Genomic DNA, 21,813 nt, shown 5'->3' with positions numbered 1-21,813 from the left:
TTTGTGTGTATTGAACTTGAGGGCTGAATAGTAACTATCAAAGTCCCGAATATTTACAATGGGTTGTGGGAGAAGAATAGTAGAATAGATAAGTTTTCCATTAGCGTAGGTTAAGAAACAGCTGTGCATTTAGTGAATGTAAATGTGTATTTTTCAGTCTTTGATAATAAAGAAAAATGCTATTAAAGTAGAACAAAGCAACTTTACTAATGTTAAATAGGGCTTTACTGTAGGAGTAAGATAAATATCAGAAAATAACTGCGGAGCCCTTCCAAAAAAAAGCCATGCTGTAGAAACACATAGATGCATTGCCTCACATGTCCTACATTCATTAAAAATACCAGATTGGTATTTAGCTGGTAATATGCTATCAGCAACCTCTGCTTCCTCAACTCTCATTAATAGATGCTCATCTAGATTTACTTGCAATATGGTTTCACTTGCAGAAATCTTAGTTTTGTGCTCCTCTGAAGAGTATGCTAGCTATGTTTTTGGTTTTAGAGCAGTACTTCTTCAATTTGTAGATTCTATGCCTCCCCCTCTTTGCTATAAGTACCATACAAAACGTTTCCCACACGTTACAATAACTGGACTGGTTTATGTGCAGTCAGAATATTTGAGTGAGTAGATCAAGTGCCTTTAAAAAGGAGCTCTAATTTTTTAAAAACAGCTGCAAAAATTACAGCACAGTGGACCATTTTCATTGTCTCCCAATGATTTCTTGTTTTAACCAGGAAAAGAATAAATATATTCTCTCTTTTATTACATTAGTAAAGCTTGATACTAACACAATTCCAGTGAAACCGGTAGCAATACAGTGCTGTAAAATAGGTAAAACACAGTGGAAACAAATGTAGTGGTCTTGCTTACCAATTCAAAGAGCTAAACTTTTAGTGTGAGCAGTAAGTCTGGTATTTTTGGTCCATCACTGACAATGTTTTGTACTTAAAAATTTAGTAAGTGGTTTCTTTTCATGCCCTTGACGTTGCAGAGATCTAATGCTGGTGTCTAATAGGGAATGCAGTCACCTCTTTATCTTCATTACATATATACTATCACTAGTGCCATATTGTAAGAGTAATATTGAGCATAAGCATTAAATCATCACTCTTCCAAATAGTCTCAGGAGAAGCCAAAAGGTGATGTCATGTCTAAGTAGACCTCCTCTAATCCTCAAGGTATATTTAATGTCATGATTTACCTATGTTTCTGTAATAGTGTGAAGAATCAGACTCTACCATGAAGCTGCTTTTTTCTCCTGGGCTATCATTTTTTCAATTTTAGCAGTAAAAATATGGGTGTTTTTTAAGGAAGTAATATGCATTCTTTAGTTTGGTCTGTGTATCTGTATCCATACATAAATACAGATTTATGTAAATATGTATGCATGCATGGTTTAGTTTTAATCAGGTGGGTCTCCCAGTACTAGGGAAGAAAAAAAGGCTAGATTATGTCAAAAGTTGAGGACAACCAATAATTGACTGTCCTTTGTAGATGTGTATCCTGCCTCTTGTGTTTTACTTGAGTATTTCTGGGAAGTAGTTAGGAAAGAAGATAATGGGTAGGAGAGATTCGAGAAAAAATAAAGGTATCTGCTTTAGCCATTATGAGTTTGTGGTAATTGCAGAACAAACACATAAGTGAATGGTTTCAGGTAATTAGCATGCATGTTTCGGATCCATTGTGTTTTCTCAAAGTGCATGCAATGTTGGACTGCCCTGAAGTTGTCAGAAGTGAAGTAAATAGCAAGTGCTAGCTGCCTATATGCACCTCTTTGAACATGCATAACTGTGTTCTCCTCGGGCTGAGCGTACTCAGGACCTGTTGGCATGAATGGGACTTGTGCCTGTGCTCGGAGTGCAATGTGTCCTGTATTCTCTGGGTGGTAATAGACAGCCTTATCTTGCATTTCCATATGGCTGTGTGGAACAAAAGCCATTGTACAAAGAAACCCACCCCATTCCTCCATGGATGTCTTCTCTTGCTTCTCTCTTCGTGAGATGTAATTTGCAGTGAGACAACCCAAGGCTGACAAAAGAGATTTGTGACTTTCTGTTGGCTTAAAGAGAGACAAGCGGAGTCGTCTTGATACGTTGTTGTTGTATGGGGCTTGTCATCTGCAGCTGCAGCCTGTGAGGTAAAAGTCACCTTTCCATACAGAAAGTGCTGTATGGTTTCCATAGAGTGGAATCTCTTCTTGTGAGTTAGACTGTGGCTCCTGATTTGTGGATATGTCACTGTGTCCACGTGTCTTCAGGCAGCTCTGAGTTCTGAAGAGTGGTGATCAGTACTGATATCAGCAAAGGAAGCAACCTGAACGCTTACGGGCTCTACGCTTGTGTTTGCTGCTCCACTGCTTGTATGAGGTGACTGTCAGTGGGGCACCATGAGACCGGAACATGAAAATGGCCGAGGTTCAAAAGCACAGGAGAAACTATCCCCTGTCCTGAGAGAAGGGAGTAGTTTTGATCTGTAAGTAAGTTAGTCTGTAACATCAACCCATGGACCTTGATGTGGGCTTAATTGAGGTGCAACGTAGCAAAGGTAATGAAGGAGCAGGGATTTGGGACCTTGGTGCTGTACCCTTTGACAAAGAGTGGAGGAAGAGATGGTTGTACTTTCCATACTGTGATGGAATTTGTTTATGGGGGGTCCTGCCAGCATCCTAAGCTTTATGACCCACTTTATTCAGATGTCAGCATATGGCAAGTCCTGCTGCATGCATTTAAAGGCATAATCCCTCTGCCTGTCTTAATGTGATGCTCAGCCTCTCCTTTTGTAAAGGAGTGCAAGGTGTGAGCATCCATAAATGCCTTATGTTCAGCGAATGTAGAGATCCCTGTGACAAAAAGTTTGTACTTTGTGGATGAGGCTGCAGAAATAGCCGGTGTCTAAAAGCTCCTGGAGGGAATTGTTCAGGGGGAAGCCTCTTTTCCTTCTTCAGGGAAATCAACGACTGAGCGATTACGATCTTGTTGTGAATGGGATTCCTCATCCTTCTTCTGTATTTCGATGTGTTTTGAGTCTGAAAGGTATCTGTTTGGAATCAAGCTGTGCATCACACTGACCACTGGTTTTCAGAATGATGTCGGGTGGGAGGAAGTGCCTCTTCGTAGATGTTGCTATGGGGAAGAGCCATTGCTAGCAGATACTGTGTTGGGCAAGTGGTAACTACCCTTGCCAGTCATGATCTCTTTGCAACTCTAGAGCCAAGGTATTATCAGTGTGCTTTTCAGATGTTCATTTTACCATCTTCTCATCAGATGTGTGTCATACTTGTGATTTAAGAACTGTGGTTGTAATGTATGGTGTCATATTACAGAAACGTGTTCCTCCTCCATCTTTAATTCTTGTAGAATGTACCTTGGAAGAAAGGTCCACAACTTCCTCCTACAGAAGATTTAATACAGATATGGTGAGGATATGAACATGAATACTGATAATGCTAAAGCTTGCAGCCATCCAACCCCATTTGTAAAGCATGACATAAAGTAAATAGGATTATATTGACTCTACAGATTAGTTTGGAACAGAGAAGAGTACCAGATAATTGATTCACCCAAAGTTAGAGGAGTGGCTGTTGTCAGAGCCAAGATTTGAATCATAATCATCCCAGTGTCAGCCTGGTGCCTTAGTCGCTATTGTGGAGTGTAGCTCTGGGGAAGAGAAGCCTGCAGTCAGAGTGAAGTGACATCAGTCCCAGTTTCTGCTCTGGGGAAGTGACTGGCTGGAAAAAGGAGTGCTAGCCAAACATTTCTCGTTCTTGTGTTTGTGTGAGAGAAGCTGTGCATGCTCGATTTTGGTAAAAATTCTATTTCATTTCTTAATTAGAAGTTGCTGTTATCTAAAAACTTTGCTACGCTCTCCCATGTCTCCCGACAGCTTGGGTTTTGTGGCACAGCTAAATAGGATGGCTTTAAATGTCAAAATATGCTTTTCATTACTGTGTGTATATATCTATCAACATGTTATCATGTAAAATAAAACCCTGTCGAGTGACAGATTACGTTTCTTTAATTGCCATCACTTTTCAGATGAATTTTTGGCTGTCAAGGGAAATTTGCACTTCTAGAGATGTTGGGATCCTGAATCATCTTGACTGAAAAGAAGGTCTGGCTTTGCTCTGCATACCTCTTGCTGGAATTGGCTCAGCTGATTTGAATACATTTGGTTTTGAATGCTTTCTCTTGCTTTGTTAGTTATATACCAAACTGTATGTCATACAGATGTCTGACCATCTTCCTCAGCTTTATCAGTGACTTCAATTGTGGAATTTAAAGAGTGGAGAGTTTTTCAAGAGTACTGGTTTTAGTGTTCAGTTCTGGGCTCCTTGTTTCAAGAAAGACACTGAACTTCCGAAGAGAGTCCAGCAGATGGCTATAAAGATAATTAGGGCCTGCCTGGAGCGTCTCCTGTATGAGGAAGTACTGAGAGACCTGGGTTTGTTGAGGCTGGAGAAGACAAGATGGGGGGGGATTTTATCAATGCTCATAAATATCTCAGGGGCAGGAGTCAAGTGGATGAGGCCAGGTTCTTTTTAGTAGTGCCCTGTGATGGGACAAGGGGCAATGGGCAACACGGGAAGTTCCATCTGAACATGAGAGAGAAATTCTTTACTGTGAAGGTGACAGAGCACTGAAACAGGCTGCCCAGAGAGGTTGTGCAGTCTCCTTCTCTGGAGATATTCAAGAACTGTCTGGACACTTTCTTGTGCAACCTACTGTAGGGAATTTTAGCAAGGGGTTGATCTTCACAGGTCTCTTCCAATTCCTACAATTCTGTGATTAGTGTTTTTCCTGCTGAGTGGCCCCTTCTCATATGACAGTTATGGAGGAAGAAGCCTGTTCATCCTGACAAGTGAAGGAAGGCTTGATTTCCTTATTCAGAAGTGGAGATGAGAGTCCTAGGATGGAGCTGGGAAATCTGTTAGCCTAATCTGTGCTTGGAGAAGTTCAGCAGAACCTGAAAGCACGGTGACTTCTCCAGAATGCCGCTCCAATGCATTCTTTGGCACCTTCCAGACTGCAAGTACAAAAAAGGGCAGAGTCTGGACAGCAATCAGACAGGAGGAGATCTGTATTACATATCAGGATATATGGATGTTAGATATGTATAATTGGTGGTAGGTAACAGGATGCTTGTATTTAGTTTCTAGTTCAATACAAGGAAAGTTGCTGTTTTTCAGCTCCAAAATTTGTTCTAGTTCTACAATAGATCTAAGAGGCATCTGGAAGTAATTTGTTTGTAAAATCTTTTTGCTGATGGTGATTTTTGAACAAACGTTAAATTTAAGAAATTCAGAATAAAAAGAATATTCTCTGCTTTAGTCAAACTTTTGTAGTGCCAGTATAATTACTAGAAAATGTAATTTATATGGGCAAATAATCATTTTCAGGTATAAAAGCTTGTAACCAGTATGGTAGTATGTCTTTCTTGCTTATGAATGACAATGTATAAACAATTTGAAAAATCAGTGTCTCTTTAAAATGTAACATGCTTACATTTGCTCTATCCAACATTGACAGGTAGATTCCACTTCAGTCTTTACTGTGTGTGTTCATGCACGTGTGAGTGTTAGTTCCATTGTCGTGTTTATCTTCTGAACATAAGAATGCTCAGATAGAACAGTAAAGTATTTAAAGGTTGATGGGGCAGAGAAAAGTAGAGTATTTAGAGGTTGATGGGGCAGAAGGCTGAGTACTGACAGCAATAGGATAGTTGTCATAGAGGAGGTAGATGATTTGGCTTGACAGCACTTGCCCTGGGTACACTTGGCCAACTTCTGAGGGGAAATAGATATTATTTATATCCAAGCAGGGATGTACGATATCAAGTCTCTTAGTGATATTGGCATGCAAAATAGCTACAGTGAGTAATTAAAAAAAAAAAGGGGGTTTTGCTAGATGTGGTCAGTCAACTGTATGTTTGACCTGTCAACTTGGATGAAGCAGATGTTAAGCAGAGGAGTATGTAGTCCTCTAATTAGAACAGCTTGAAAATAACAGCAAAAGCTCTTCACCCGTACTTTACTGTGCATTGGACAGCAGTATGACAGCTGTGTATGACTGACTGAAAGGTTATGCTTTCCAAGGTTAAAATATCCTTTACCAAAGGAGACAAGCAGGGAAGGTTTGTGTTGCTGATGCTGCCAACTGTGGTGCTCCTAACCTTTCTTGCTTCTCATGCCTGGCCGCTCAGGCACCAGCCTGTCCCTGAGCAGCCTCTGGCCTGCTCTTATCACCACATGGGTCCAGTGATGGCTGTGGGTTGGCAGAGCTGAGGGTGGAGGTTGGTGAGGTGGGATGGGCAGTGTGCTAGTAGGGTTGTTTTGATGGGATGACTGAAAGCAGCTGCTGCAGGGGAGCAGCCTGACCCCAGCAGGTGTTGCTGAGGCTGGAGGTCTCTGATGGGGCTGGGAGCCTGGGAGCAGGCAGCCCCCTAATGTTAAGTGCCCCGATTGAGGCAGGGCCCTGAGCTCGGCACATGGTGGTCCTTTGAGCTTTGCAGCACACAGGGGACTTCACATTTCCCAGTTGCCAAGGCAGAGATGGGTCTCCAGCACATCAGGGAGAATGGAATATAGCTTTATCCTGTCAGAGCCTGCTGATGGCCCTCCTGTTTGGGCCCTGAGCTGTCCTGGGGTGCTCCTGTTTTCTGACCTCAGGTGCAATCCTGCTGTCACAAGGCCCTGAGAAACACAGATCCCCCTTCACGGCCCCTTGCCTCCAGTCTGCTCCCACAGCTCTCCACAGTGCTCCCTTTGCCCTCCTGTGGGAAAGCCTGGTCCGAGCAGAGCCAACCTGCCCCCTATTTAATTTTAGTTCCCAGTAACTGTGTTTTCTCGAAAAAGGAGGAAGCTTTCCTAACTGTATGCCTCTTATACGTGTAAGTGTACCATGCAAAATGGTGATGGGGCCTGAAAACCTTTGAGCGGGAAAAGCAACGCTTGAATGCAGTTTCCTTTTGCTGAGGTATTCCTGAGCATGTTCGGGGCTTTGTCCTCAGTTTTTATTTAGAAAAGTTTATTTATTACGTGACAGAATTTCTTTTTTTAATCAAACTGTATCATGTTTTCTTACTTCTTGAGCTGTGATTTCCATGGCTCAGTGCACGGAGGGAGAAGGATTTTTGCCAAAGAGACTTTAAAGTCAGGAACGTGGCCTATTTAAGTAAGCCTCTAAAATAAAAGCAACTTGTAGAAGGCGATGGCCTTTGGGTGTCCTATACTCTGCCACAGACATGCAGGTATTGGCTGCCCGCCCAATTATGAGGTTTGTGTTCTGTGTGTGGCTGTAGGACACAGCAAATGATATACTGCATTTCCAGCTCTGTATTCGATATACAAATTCAGACTAAGGATTGGTTCCAAAGAGTCATATTTTTTCCAAGAATTTTTCACATCGGTGCTGTCATTCGGGTGAACAAATCTTTAACAGATATTCAGATGTGTCTGACATTCTCTTATCTAGCTTTTTTTTTTTTTGTGGTGTCTAAGTTGTTTACTTTTCCATCTTTTTTCTCCTTTTACAGAGGCTTCAGTAGAATATATTGGAAGGCATAAGCAGGCAGCAAAAGCAGAGGTGAGTATCCTCCATTCCATTTGGTAATATATTCTTTTCAACTTACGTCTCGGTTTGGACATTTTATTTTCCTCATTATTGCCTGTTTGAGATAACACACTTATCAGAACCATCTCTGTTGTGGCATACCAGGGTGATGGAAGGGTATCTCCTTGAAAACACTTACAAAGGCAGTCCAGCATCTGAAAATAGATGTTTCCCATTTAGTAACAGGTGCAAGTTACACTAAATCTTCTGTTTTACCAAAGCATGTCGTCATTAACTAGGAATCTGTAAATATTTCAAATGAATTTATAGGGAAGGCTCAAGCATTCATGAACTGTAGTTTTCAGAAGGGAGGGAAACAAACAAACATGGATTGGACATAGTGGGATAACCATCGTCATCTGGCTGATGATGTCTGTGTACGATGAAGCGTGTGTATCCTGGCTTAATACTGTTTTGTGAAGGATCTTTGAGTCATCACCAAAAACTGATGGTATTAATATGATTTGTGGTATTGCAGTGTGTATATGCGAGACAGGGCAAAGATATGCATGCACGTCAGCTATAGGTATATTATTACAAAGTCGCTACCGGGTGGCACTGAAGGATGTCAGAAGGGAAACTAGTGAATGAATGGGGCAAACCAAAACCAAGATGACTTGTCTTGTGCCTTAACCGTAAGTGTCAGCAGTGACTTCTAGCCAGGTGGAAATCTATAAATGCTGTTCCAGCTTTCCTCTCATCTCCTTAAGGTATCAGTTATGAATTTTATTTACTACCGAGCACCCTTTTGTGTGCTATGTAGATCTGAGGCCTCATTGGGAGGTCCACAGGGAAGTTATTGGAGGCATCAACCTTGACACTTTATTTTTTTAACTGTGTCTCAATTAACAAAGCTTAGACTCTCTGCTTTAAGAGATGCTATTCAGATGGCAGCTGCAGGTAGGAAATTGCAGGTAGAAAGCAACGGGGCACCAATGTCACCTCAAGTCTGCATCAAAAAGGAACACAATCAAAACGGACCAGTTTTATGTCAGCAAAGTTGCTTGGATTGAGTGGGCTTTCTTGTGATTTATTTATTTATTCGAGCCTTTATTTATGGGTAGCAGCCTTAACGCATTGCATTTCTACTGCCATAAATGCTTTTGCTAAGAGTGATTCTTATTATTATTATTTAGTTCTATGTACAGGCTGCTTCGGTAATATGAATTTTAGCTGCTTTAGTCAGGCCAAGGTGGTTGTGCTTACATAGCGATACCAGCAAGCCATTTCTGAAGTTGAGCATTATGCTCAACTTTATGCACTGAGTAGTTTGAATGATTTGAGAAATTACTCATAAGACTAAATCTTGGCTTCTACATCCCTCAGACTTCAGCGGAGCTAGAAGCCACACAAGGGTTATAAAATATTTTCAAACTCTGAACTAGAGCTGATAGAATCTCTGGGGCTACGATGGAGTAAGAAATTGAACTTCCAATAACAAGGAATAGTTGAGAGAGAGTTGTGGTTACGCTGTGGATAACATAGTAATGATACGTAACTTGTTATTGATGGGAAAGAGAGAAGAGAATGAACAGAGGCTAACATAGAAAGAAATAATGTTACCAAAGAGATGGTGTAGGGAAATGGCCTTTAAAGTGGCGTTTTGGATAAATAGCTGTGAAACAAGATTGCATTTGTCAAGAGAGTTTTATCTCTGCAGATGATACAATGGCACAGCTGTCCCATTAGCAATGCTGTGTGGGAAGTGTCTGCTGAGCTGAGGTACAACATAGATACAAGATCTAAGAGTGGAGAGCGAGCTCCAAGATGGAAAGGACATTCAAGTTAGGGGCTGATACAGCAGGAGGGATGCTGTTGTTGTTTACAGATAGTTAGGAAAGAAGATAATGAGCAAGAGAGACTTGAGAAGAAAATGAACATATCTCCTTTAGCCATGATGAGTTTGTGGTAATCGCAAAACACCTGCATAAAAGTATAAGAAAAGCTGAGATTCCAATTTGAACAGGAGGTGTGGTATTTTGTGTCATGAGAAGAGCTGAAATTTATTTGCTACTTAGAAGAAATGCAGAAGGGAAAGAGAAGGAACAAAAAGAAGAGCCCATCAAGACTACAGAGGAAAGGTGAAAGGCATGGAGCTTGAGGAGAGTTCAGCAGAGGGCATGCTGAGGGAGCACTTAGAGAACTGGAAGGATTCAGGAAAGGGTATCTCGGAAGGCACAAAAACAAAGAGCTCGGGAGCAGGAGCATGGCCAGAGCTACTGAAGGGCCTAACTAAGAAGTCATAAAGTCATCAGTGAATAATCCCTTGACTTGCAAAATTATTGTCTCAACAGTAAACTAGATTTTCACGTGGGGTACTGATTTAGCTCTGTGGTCTACAGTCTGTCTCTGAGGAGAACGTGTCCCTGTGAGTTTAATGTGGGTGGGTTTTCTTTTTTTTTTTTTTTTTGTTTGTTTGTTTTTGTTTTTTTATGATCTATTTAAGGAAATATAATTAAGGTGCTAAGGTGCAGCACAGCAAAGGTAATGAAGGAGCAGGGATTTGGGACCGTGGTGCTGTACCCTCAGACAAAGAGTGGAGGAAGAGACAGTTGAATTTACCATACTGTGATGGAATTCGTTCATGGGGGTCCTGCCAGCATCCTAAGCTTTATGACCCACTTTATTCAGGTGTCAGTGTATGGCAAGTCCTGCTGCATGCATTTATAGCCATAATCCCTCTGCCTGTCTTAATGTGATACTCAGACTCTCCTTTTGTAAAGGAGTGCAAGGTGTGAGCATCCGTAAATGCCTTATGTTCAGAGAATGTAGAGATTGCTGTGACAAAAAGTTTGTACTTTGTGGATGAGGCTGCAGAAATAGGCAGTGTCTAAATGTTCTTGGAGGGAATTGTTTAGGAGGAAGCCTCTTTTCCTTCTTCAGGGAAATCAACAACTGAGCGATTACATTCTTGGTGTGAATGGGATTTCTTGCCTTTCTTCTATGCCTTGACATATCTTGGTGTCTGAAAGGTACTCCTGGTTTCCCTTTTGGAATGAAGCTGTGCATCACTCTGACCACTGATTTTCAGAATGGGAAGAGGGGGGAGGGAAGGAAGTTCATCTTTTGTACATGTTGTTGTGGGTAAGAGCCGTTATGATTGCCATAAGAAAAGGTAAATAGGCAAAATGTGCCAGTGGTCATCTAGTTTGCATTTTCCTATTTTCATTTTTCTTCTGTTTATTGCAGTTTTCTCTTTACTGCATAGCTGTAATGTGAAATAACCCATTAAGTAACAGCTTGGTATTGGTTGTCACTCTCACATTCCCATAGTTGGACGTGCCCCTAGCTGGAGATCAATGTGATATGAAAGACATTATGAAGGGACATGAGGAAAGAGCAAAAGGAGGGAGCAGATATTTTTCTGTCTCACCCACCTCTTATGAAGAACAGAAAAAAGGGATGGAAGGGTAGAACTGTAGTTGCATTCCCCTTCTTTTACTCTGTTATGCAGCATGTAACCTTAGGGACTGTTTGTACTTCCTCCGGTAGCTAAGGTGCTCCAGGAAAGGATGACTGCTGACAGCTTTGGCTGCAGCTAGCAGTGTTTCCCTCCTCCCTATCCTGCATAGGGATAGGAGTGGTCCATAGCTTGTAATATTCTGCAAATGCTGTATGCTGAGCAGATGGTAACTTTCATCATCAAAAGATGTTCATTTTACCATCCTCTCATCAAGATGTGTCATACTTGTGATTTAAGAACTGTGGTTGTAATGTATGGTCTCATATTACGGACATGTGTTCCTCCTCCATCTTTGATTCTTGTAGAATGTACCTTGGAAGAAAGGTCCACAACTTCCTCCTACAGAAGATTTAATACAGATATGGTGAGGATATGAACATGAACACTGATAATGCTAAAGCTTGCAGCTATCCATTTCTGATTATCACCTTAGCAGGTGACAGGAATGAGCATCAGTTGAAGACTACAAAAGCACAGGCAGCTTCAAAAATGTTGATTACTCTTTGTGCTCAGTGAAATTAGATTCCATAGAACTATATGCTGTGCAAGATTATTTCTGGTATCCCTGCTATCCAACCCCATTTGTAAAGTACAACACAAAGTAAATAGGGTAATACTGAATCTACAGACTAGTTTGGATACAGAGAAGAGTACCAGATAAATGATTCACCCAGAGTTAGAGGAGTGGCTGTTGTCAGAGCCAAGATTTGAATCATAATCATCCGAATGTCAGCCTGGTGCTTTAGTCACTCTAGTAGAGTGTAGCTCTGGGGAAGAGAAGCCTGCAGTCAGAGTGAAGTATCATCAGTCCCAGTTTCTGCTCTGGGGAAGTGACGGGCTGGAAAAAGGAGTGCTAGCCAAACATTTCTCATTCTTGTGTTTGTGTGAGAGAAGTTGTGCACAGTCAATTTTGGTAATAACTCAATTTCTTGAAGAATTTTCTACTTTGGCTTTCCTGGATTCCTTTGCCTGCTTAAGATAATCTGTAATCCTGGGAGAAAATGCGTCTTGTAAAGGCCACATGTAGAATTGCATTTTTTCTAGTTGCAGATGGGTACCCTCTATATGTTCACAGCAACAGACAAGCAAACTAGGTCTCAACACTATTCTCTAGCCTAAAATGAAGGAGGAGTGACTAGTTCTGATTAAAATGCAGCCAAGAGCCTCTAGTACTCTGGTATAGCAGTGCTGGCCTTGACAAAAATAGCTGTTAAATGGGGAGTAAAAAGCTTTCCATTTTTGCCAGAGTTGTAATGAACATGGTGAAGCTGTCATAAATATGATGTTCTTAGCTAAAATGATTATGGGTTAACAATTTTCCAATGCATTGCATTGGGTTATTTCCAGCATGTTGAGATCTTAGTGCTGTAAAGGTTTAATAGAAAATCTTGACAGTGCGTCGTTATCTGTGTTGGAAGAAAAGGTAGGCAGTGTTTATGAAATCCTCTCGCATTTCTTATCCACCTTCTTGATGTTGCTTGTCTGCTCATTTGTTGTCATTTTTACACATGTCTAACTCTCTCAAGAAACACTTTATCCAATGTTTGGCTGTGAACTTCCAAGTTCAGTTGCTAGCGTGATGCAAACTAATGATACCCATAGCTTTCAAATACAGATGCCGAATCATTAGCAGGGATATGCCTGTGGCATTCTGCAGAGCAGGCTGGTGCTGCGCCAGTCCATGGTGCTCGAGCAGCACAATGATGCATCATGGATGCAAATTACTGCTTTCAGGGAAAACCAGTGTTTACAAGGAGTTGAAGTTAATGCTGAACTGCGAAGCAGAACTAGAAGCTACATTTGATGGATCGTTGTGAGACACCGGGGGACTCAGGAAAAGTTTGAATACCAGCCTCTGTAAGAATGGTAGAACAGTAGTATTTGAGAGAATGCACGGAAGTATTTTATTCCAAATGGCAAAATGACTGGTGCTTTTCATTTATGATCCACATAGTGGTTGAGTGCATTCACCTCCAAGTAGCTCTGATTTTCTGCATTCCTTTGAAAATTGCGGTTTTTATCTTTTTTCAGAGAAGATATGACTGCAAAAGCAGAAGAAAATAGTCATATATTTATGTTACTGCCTTTTAGTCGCTGGCTTTTTTCCGAGTGTATAAGTAAGCTAGGTGCATAATGCCTTTACAATCCTTATGTTAGTGACAGTGCTTATTACTAACACCTTACACCTTAGTGATCGTGTTTTGGTAGATTTGGTGGTCTAAAGAAGTATGTGAGGAAAGATTTTGTGGGAGGGGCGTTGTGTTTTAGTAGGTCAACTGATTGCTCCTAGAGGAAACAGACAAGCTTGTAGAATGAGCTAAACTTCAGGAAAATCGTGATGACGGAGAGCAACTGTGATAGTCAGACTTTGTATCCTAAAAATACTTTGATGCAGGTGGCTAACACTTGGAAGAAAGGGGCATGTACATACATATGTCAGAAGAAATTGCATTTAGTCCTCTCTTTTTTGCTAATTGCTGAAATGTATGTCTAAAGCATGTTGTTGTGCCTTGTAGCTTTGCGGTGTGTGCAGCAGTGCACAGTGTGTGCTTTGTTCCATGCCCGCTTCCCACTGGCTGCCCCTTACCAGGGACTTGGAGCCAGCAGGTAGCAGCTGCTCATTTGATCACCTGAACTCAATGCTGCTGAGTATGTTTTGAATCCCACCTCCAGGTGATCAGACCTGCAAAGTCCAGCTCAATGCCGAATGTGTCACTCAGATTTCTGTCTTGGTAGTAACTGTTCCACAACATACTGCTGAGAAACTGCTGGGATCTAGCTTTTTCCCCTGGCAGAGACTCCTGTTCTGGGTTCGATCTGTCAGATAGAAGATGCCCCACTATGATTAGCCAAGGCTCAGCTGCCGCCTTTGATAACAGCTTCATTTATTGGTTATCATGTCTAAGCTGTACATATCACATACAGCTTTCCAAGATAAGAGCACCTCTCACTAGTTACTGTTCTTGTACCATTCATTTAGAGCCAAGGAGGTTAGCTGACTTGTTTTAGGAGCGTAGCTGGAAAGCTACAAGAAGTGCCAGCTAACAGTTATGGCTGTCCTCTGTTTTCTAGCCTACTCTGATAAATCCTGGGCTAATTGCATGCTACTGTACTTAGCTGTGCACAGTGGATGTGGTTAGGACTCTCAGATGTATGCCAGCCCTGGGTAGTTTGTGTAAATGCAAAATATTCAACTGGATTTGCCTGGAGAACAGCTGATGTATGGGAAAGCTGTGCTTTGTGGCTGATTCTCACAAATACCAAAATGTCTTCTTTTTTTTCTCTTCTTCACTGGAAAATGTTTTAGCATAGCCACTGCTACCTGCAAAAGTAAGCTTTAGGATAAGGAAGGCCTCTGCTGCAAGTCACACAAGCTAAGTAGCAATTCTTCTCCGATTTGTTCAGCATCTACTTGGAAAGAAGTATATTTGTTATTGAATTCTACAGGGTTGATTCCATTTAAAAAAAAGAAAAAAAAAAAGAAAAAGTAAAAATGATGTGCATTTATGTTACTGTCCTGTTGTGATTGTTTTCTTCCCTCCTTTTCTTCCTAGTTTGTATTCTAAAGAACTGGACAAAGAGCAGTCACATGAATGTAGTAACACAGGACATATATATATATATATATATATATATATGTGTGTGTGTGTGTGTGTATATATTTTCCCCCGCAAGATATTGTGATGTTCATTGTTCATGTGCATATACTTACAGAGACTGCTGACATTCTAGCTTGATGTAGGAGAGTGAAGTAAAGTGAGGAGGTGAGGGAAGAAAAGAGGAGGGAAAAGCAGGCTGTGATCCAAGAAAGAATTTAGGGATGGTATCTGCAGGAGTTTCTGGAAGAAACTTCTGATTTGATACATTTTGCAATGTTCAACAAGAGAGATTTTTCCATAAAAGAAGCCAAAAATGAAAAGTAACCACATGAGGAGTTGGCTTCAGCTCTGAATTTCACCTGTCCCCATATCCTTTTCCAACAGTGAGCAAATGCTTTAAGTGAAGGGAAAAGAAACAAGACGTATAGCATTAATTCTTGTGTCTTGCCTTCACTTCCAAGCATCAGCAATATGGTTGCAGCAGTGCAAGCCTCAAGCAGAAACTGCCACTGTTACTGGTTTTCCTCCTCTTGGCAACGGGAGTTAAGTGCAAGTGGTGCAGCCTGAGTTTTGCCTTGTTGTCAGACTGGTTTTGTATCAGTGCAGGTGAAGTCAGTTCTTGGCCTCTGCCACCTCTCACCCCTGTGAAGCGGATGAGACTCCTCAAGGTGTTGGGTGTGACATTGCAGTGACATGAACTGCACATAAAGCCTGCAGTTAGCAACTTGCCTGTGTTGTGATTGGAAACTCGGCTATTGGTAGCCGTACAGCTGTTTCTCTCTCTCATGGATGTGCGTTTTGGATGGACAGTGATGACAACTATTTATGACTGCTAGCACTTGAGGCTGCTGAAGAAGAAATGAGCGTGTGTTTGTGAGTGTCTTTTCATGCTTGGTCACTCTGCATGCAAGTACAAAAGGATTACCAGAAAGTTAGCTGGGGATTGAAGCTGGAAATTCTCCTTTTTAGGAATCTTCTTACGGGTGAGATGTGACATCTCTGTATAGTCTCCCTTGAGTGGTGCAAGAAAGTGGCAGCAATTACATCAGCACTCAGGTTATTCCCCTCACTTTCTGTTTAAGCGGGGTTGACAGCCTGGCTGTACTTCTTGATGAGTAAAAGAAAAAAACTCTGACTTTCTGCTTTGTAACTGCTAGTTTTGATAATTTGATGTTCTCCCTGAATGCTGACACTAAAACTGATAAACAGTTTTCAGGATCCTTTTTCTGTTAGTCTTCGGGTGTGTGGACAGTTTATCATCAATGATCATTAGTTTCATTACAGCTTTTTTTTTCCTATAAGCACATAAGCTCTTCAAGAAAAAGTGATTCATGTTTTGGGATTATGCCTGAAAATGTCTGAAAAGATACCTGACATAGTTCTAACTCTCAAGTGAGGGAAGTAGTTACTATTTTCTAAATGGGGAAAAAAGGTAGGTTGGTACAAGTTGAAACTGTTATTATTCCATTTCATTCATTTCCTCCCTCCTTATATATTCAAGCCTCTCTGGTAATTGGCCTGGTGACTACTGTGCTGTGCTTTGTAATTTTGTCTTCTGATACCTAAAAGCCATGGGTTCATGCTGGGCTTTGGTTTTTTTTGTGGGTTTTTTTTTTTTTTTTTTTTTTTTCCTTTTTGACTACTGATCCCAGGCCACTTTCATAAGGGATAAAATCAAGGACAGAAGGGAAAAGATTGGCTTTTATAAGAAAAGGTGTAAATAACTTTGAAACTCTTAATTTAGAAACAAATGAGTAAATTCTGAGGCCCTCACAGATGGCCTCTTATTGCTAATCCCAGTTGGAGCAGTCCTTCAGCATCTCTAAATGATTCAGTGAGTGCACCTGTGCAAGATTTGTGAATGATTTCCTTCCTAGTGCTGGCAATCTCCAAGAGAGCATGGCTAAAAACCCAGGGAGGTGATCCGGGCTCTTCAGTTTCTGGTTTTCACAAAGTTTGAAGCTTGCTAAATGAGATATTGAAGGCAGAAATTATCAGGCAGCCTCAGGTTTGTATTAAAGAAAAAAACCCACCTACACTGAATTCTATTGGTAGTATGCGGTGAGAATGGTAAATATTCTGTTGGGAAGGAAGGGGCTTTGTATCAGTCTCTTATGCTTTCTCTTCCTTGTGAGATTCACTGACTTCAGACACTGTCTGTCCCTGAACAAGTGGGTATTTAGCGTGTAGGCAACAAGTACGTCCTAAATCTCAGGTGGAAAGTGACATAGAACATGAAGGTACTTTTGTTAACTAGACTTATTCTCTCTCTAGGTGGAATTTGTTGGGGAAAGAAAAAAAAAAGGAACACATGAATTGTAATGAACTCTGAGAGACTTATGTATTTTGGCACAGATTTTTTGAAGGTGGGAGTAACTGAAGCATCTTTGTATTGTAAATGGCAAAGAGGAAGAGAAAGCCGTTTGCGGGGGAGGTTTGAGGTCACCGTGATGTTCAGAGTTGGGTTGCGGAGGAGACCCTTCTCGTGCAATTGTCAGTGAATGATCCCTTGAGCAGCAGAATTAATGACTGAGCTGCAAACTAGATTTTCACATGGGTTACTGATTTAACACTGTGCTCTGTGATCTGTCTCTGAGGAGAACATGTCCCTTTGAGTTTAACAGTTTTTTGTGATCTGTTTGAGGGAATGTACCTGTAACTGTGGGTGCATGTAACGTGCTTTTATTCTGGCATTTAGAAGCCTTGATAACCATGTGTGTGAGATCATGAGGGTTGAAGCTGTGTCTTCCTGATGTCATCCATTAAGATATTGCATGGGATAGCCAGAGCTACTGTAAAAGCCCCATGAAGCTCTTAACCATGTTGAAGTTATTCCATCCCTTCCTAGTATCTTGGATATGTATTCATGCCTTAGATGAGAATGCTTGTCTTGCATGCTGAGAGAGCGCTCTGGTACTTCACAGCCACTTTCCTACTGCCTTGTGCAATATCACTGGGATATGTTAGATTGCTTCTTTTGCTGCCTTTCGCAATTTAAAATGTTTTTCAGAGATTTAACAAAAAATTTCATCACCTCAGTATAATTGGCTTGTATTCAGGTGGGCCAACCGAGGCGTTGCATTAACAGTGATCCACATGGGGACTTGTTGAATGGCGTTGTGAGTGGTTTCAGCTAAATAGCACGTTTTTATGATCCATTGTGTTTTCTCAAAGTGCATGCAATGTTGGACTGCCCTGAAGTTGTCAGAAGTGAAGTAAATAGCAAGTGCTAGCTGCCTATATGCACCTCTTTCAACATGCATAACTGTGTTCTCCTCGGGCTGAGCGTACTCAGGACCTGTTGGCATGAATGGGACTTGTGCCTGTGCTCGGAGTGCAATGTGTCCTGTATTCTCTGGGTGGTAATAGACAGCCTTATCTTGCATTTCCATATGGCTGTGTGGAACAAAGGCCATTGTACAAAGAAACCCACCCCATTCCTCCATGAATGTCTTCTCTTGCTTCTCTCTTCATGAGATGTAATTTGCAGTGAGACAACCCAAGGCTGACAAAAGAGATTTGTGACTTTCTGTTGGCTTAAAGAGAGACAAGCGGAGTTGTCTTGATATGCTGTTGTTGTATGGGGCTTGTCATCTGCAGCTGCAGCCTGTGAGGTAAAAGTCACCTTTCCATACAGAAAACGCTGTGTGTTTGCTGCTCCACTGCTTGTATGAGGTGACTGTCAGTGGGGCACCATGAGACCGGAACATGAAAATGGCCGAGGTTCAGAAGCACAGGAGAAACTATCCCCTGTCCTGAGAGAAGGGAGTAGTTTTGATCTGTAAGTGAGTTAGTCTGTAACATCAACCCATGGACCTTGAGGTGGGCTTAATTGAGGTGCAACGTAGCAAAGGTAATGAAGGAGCAGGGATTTGGGACCGTGGTGCTGTACCCTTTGACAAAGAGTGGAGGAAGAGACAGTTGAATTTACCATACTGTGATGGAACTTGTTTATGGAGGGTCCTGCCAGCATCCTAAGCTTTATGACCCACTTTATTCAGGTGTCAGCGTACGGCAAGTCTTGCTGCATGCATTTAAAGGCATAATCCCTCTGCCTGTCTTAATGTGATGCTCGGTCTCTCCTTTTGTAAAGGAGTGCAAGGTGTGAGCATCCGTAAATGCCTTATGTTCAGAGAATGTAGAGATCCTTGTGACAAAAAGTTTGTACTTGGTGGATGAGGCCATAGAGGTAGCCAGTGTTTAAAAGCTCTTGGAGGGAATTGTTCAGGAGGAAGCCTCTTTCCCTTCTTCAGGGAAATCAATGACTGAGCGATTACGTTCTTGGTGTGAATGGGATTCCTCATCCTTCTTCTGTATTTTGATGTGTTTTGAGTCTGAAAGGTATCTGTTTGGAATCAAGCTGTGCATCACACTGACCACTGGTTTTCAGAATGTTTTGGGGCCAGGAAGGGGAGGGAAGGAAATGTTTCTCTTGTAAATGTTGCTATGCGAAAGAGCCGTTATGATTGCCATAAGAAAAGGTAAATAGGCAAAATGTGCCAGTGGTCTTAACTGAATATTTCTGTGTAACATCTGCCGTTATTGTTCTTTGTTGGCAGCTGAACATGAACAAGCTAAATCAGTGAGTCTGCTGGTTTTTTTTGGTGATTGGACCCATTAAGTATGTCCTCTTGTTTCTAGACTGCTCTCTGCCAAAGTGCTTTCGTCTTGTGTTGATTATTGTTGACTTTGCAAAAACCTGATTGGTTCTTTTATGGGAAAATCCGATCACTTTTGTCTGTTGTCTTTCTGTAGAGGCGTAAATAACAAGGTGACTTTTTTCTTCCTGAGCTACACTTGTATGGTCTTTTAGGTTCAAGACTTGCAATTATAAAGGTTTCTCTTGGTCAAGATATATCTATATGGACTCGAAAAGCAATTTCAGTGTCTCGCTCTGATTTGTTGCTAATTGTTGAAGTCAATTTCATATTTTTGGATGTGTTCTATGTAATAAGCTGTTGTTTGACGTGTGGGTTTTGGGGAATTGCTTTGGCTTTGTGATTTTCCTTAAAACTGAAGATTAAAGCTGGAGTGGTTTCACTTGCGTCTGCAGTCTGTCAGCTCACTGAAGAAGTTATTGCATTTTTGTTAAATGCAGGCTGAGTTTGGCGTACAAGATGAGCTGTAGAGATAGTCATTGCTCTGAGCTAATCTTATCTTGTGAAGCGGAGCATTTCCGAGGAATTTCTAATTTTGACAACTGGGATCAAATGTCTGACTTCTGAGGGCTGACAATAATGCCAGGGGCTGAGCCGCTTTGTCTTGTTGATAGCAACTGCGCAGTTTAAAAACCACACCGAATGCCAGGGAACCATGCATCTTAGCTGGTTAGGTTCAGGGTGTGTGTGCTTAGGGTAAGGCATTAGCTTTGGAAGTCTTTATGGGATAGAAATGCTGCGGCTGCTCAGGGGTAAAAATAGTTCTGGGTTTTCAATGGCTGCATTCCACGGCTGGAGCTTGAAATCATGAATCAGGGTTCAGAGCTCGCACTGTGCGAGAGCGCCCACGAGAGCTGTGCGGCCGGACGCCGGAGGGGAGCAGCTCGCTGCCATGAGCCCCAGCCCTGCTCCGCTCATACTCTGGGAGGGACCCGTGTTGCTGGTGCACTCTCATCAAGGTATCGTACGTTGTTTTGATTTCTGGTAGTTGCTTAAATGTGAATAATTGAAGATCTGCTGAACTTTGCAAAATCTCACTAAACCGATGACAACTTGAAAAAAAAACATCTCTTCTCTGTGAAGCTCCACTTCCATAGGCTTGTAGCTTCACACATCACAAGCTTCCAGAGACCTGGGATTGCGTTTTGCTTGGCAGGGTTTGCTGTTCGTTCCCACCTGAATGCTGTTTTGTATGACTGTTCGTCCTTGATTTTTGGATGGGGATTTTTTTTTTTTTGCTTTATTCCAAAACTTTTCTAGCCAAGAAATTCCCCTGGGAATTTAAACATGTAAATATTACTCTGTCACAGCCTTCCTGCAGTTGTACATTTAAAAAACTGTATTTGAAACGTGGATGCTTAAAGCTCTCTCTAAAGCTTCAAACTGTGTCAGTGCTGTGATATGTATGGGATCTGTGTGGGTTTAATCCCTTTCTGACAGAATTCAGGTGATTATTCTCAGTAGTATTAAAAACCTACTCAACTTCATGGAAGAGAGAACGTTGTACTTACAGTCAGGACTTGTTCAAAGCGGTGTTAGGATGCTGCTAAAGCTTTTGTGACTGACTTTAGTTTTAAATGTGTTGTTTTGTTGGTCTCTGGATATTTCAAACACATAACCTTTAGGCCATTGCTAGCAGGACTTTGCAAAACTGATGTTGATGCAGTTTTTGATGCCCTGTGAGTTGAATAACTGTATGATCCTCATTCCAGAGTGAGTTGCTAAATCTTTTGTTGCTAGAAGATACCAATGTCAGCCGCGGGTGCAGATTCTGTTGTTAGTGCCCAGGGCACAAGGACGTGGCTCCACACCCAGTAACCTCTCAGCCAGGAAAGCACTGAAGTGAAGCTGCAGGCTTGTCTGACTCTCTCAGTGCAACTGCTTGTGCCAACCTGCTCTGTGCTGTTCCTATGTGTCTGGCACTGCTGTGGGCACCTGAGTTTTGCTCTGCTGGCATTTGGCACGTAGCACAGGCACCTATAGGTGTGCTCTCCCCAGATACTGCTGGCTGGGCTTGCGTTAGAAGAGCCTGCTAACTGAGCATGGCACCATGTACCACTGCTGTTGCTTTAGCAAACCAAGTGCCAGAGCTATCTCTGCCTGATTTTATCTTCTATCATGCTGGCACAGCTTGCTTTCCTGAACATTGCTGGTATTAAGTAGAGGATACTGTATTGTCATGCAGCTCCCACGTTATGAGGCTGATCTGTAACATGAAGTGAATTTGGGAAGTCTCATGTGGAAAAACAACTTCATAAAAGTGAGTGTCTTGCCCTAAGATGTGGGGTAAGGCTGCAGAGATCAATGAAGTTCCATACTATAAGCTACGTTAGCGAGGTGTTAGATCCAGGATGAGTAGCAAACATCAGGAACTGTCAAATCTATATGGTTTTATTTGAGTTGTCTTAGTGGGTGAGGTGCTGGGCTTCGGCACAGGACCTGGCTTGTATTTCAGCCTTACAGACAGAATTTGCTCATCCAATCTC

The 21,813-nt window shown here is 41.8% G+C and overlaps 1 protein-coding gene across 15 annotated transcripts in view; it reads left to right on the top strand.

The window, feature by feature from the left end:
- TSPAN4 (tetraspanin 4) overlaps nt 1-21,813 on the top strand; it is a 395,182-nt gene that overhangs the window by 154,848 nt on the left and 218,521 nt on the right. For 14 of the 15 annotated variants that reach the window (XM_015286701.4, XM_015286696.4, XM_046942331.1 and 11 more), the window contains one exon: nt 7,531-7,580. Coding sequence is in view for 1 of the 15 variants with exons in the window: in XM_046942326.1 (XP_046798282.1) it covers nt 20,220-20,286 (67 nt within the window). In the remaining 14 variants the exon portion in view is untranslated. Of the gene's footprint in view, nt 1-7,530; nt 7,581-20,157; nt 20,287-21,813 lie in introns of those variants that run through there. The other variant, XM_046942326.1, reaches the window with a different exon arrangement.

The sequence above is a fragment of the Gallus gallus genome, chromosome 5 (genome assembly GCF_016699485.2).
Source record: "Gallus gallus isolate bGalGal1 chromosome 5, bGalGal1.mat.broiler.GRCg7b, whole genome shotgun sequence".
Lineage (NCBI taxonomy): Eukaryota > Metazoa > Chordata > Aves > Galliformes > Phasianidae > Gallus > Gallus gallus.
Note: the sequence above shows the minus strand (reverse complement) of the source record. Positions and strands in the feature narration are given on the sequence as shown.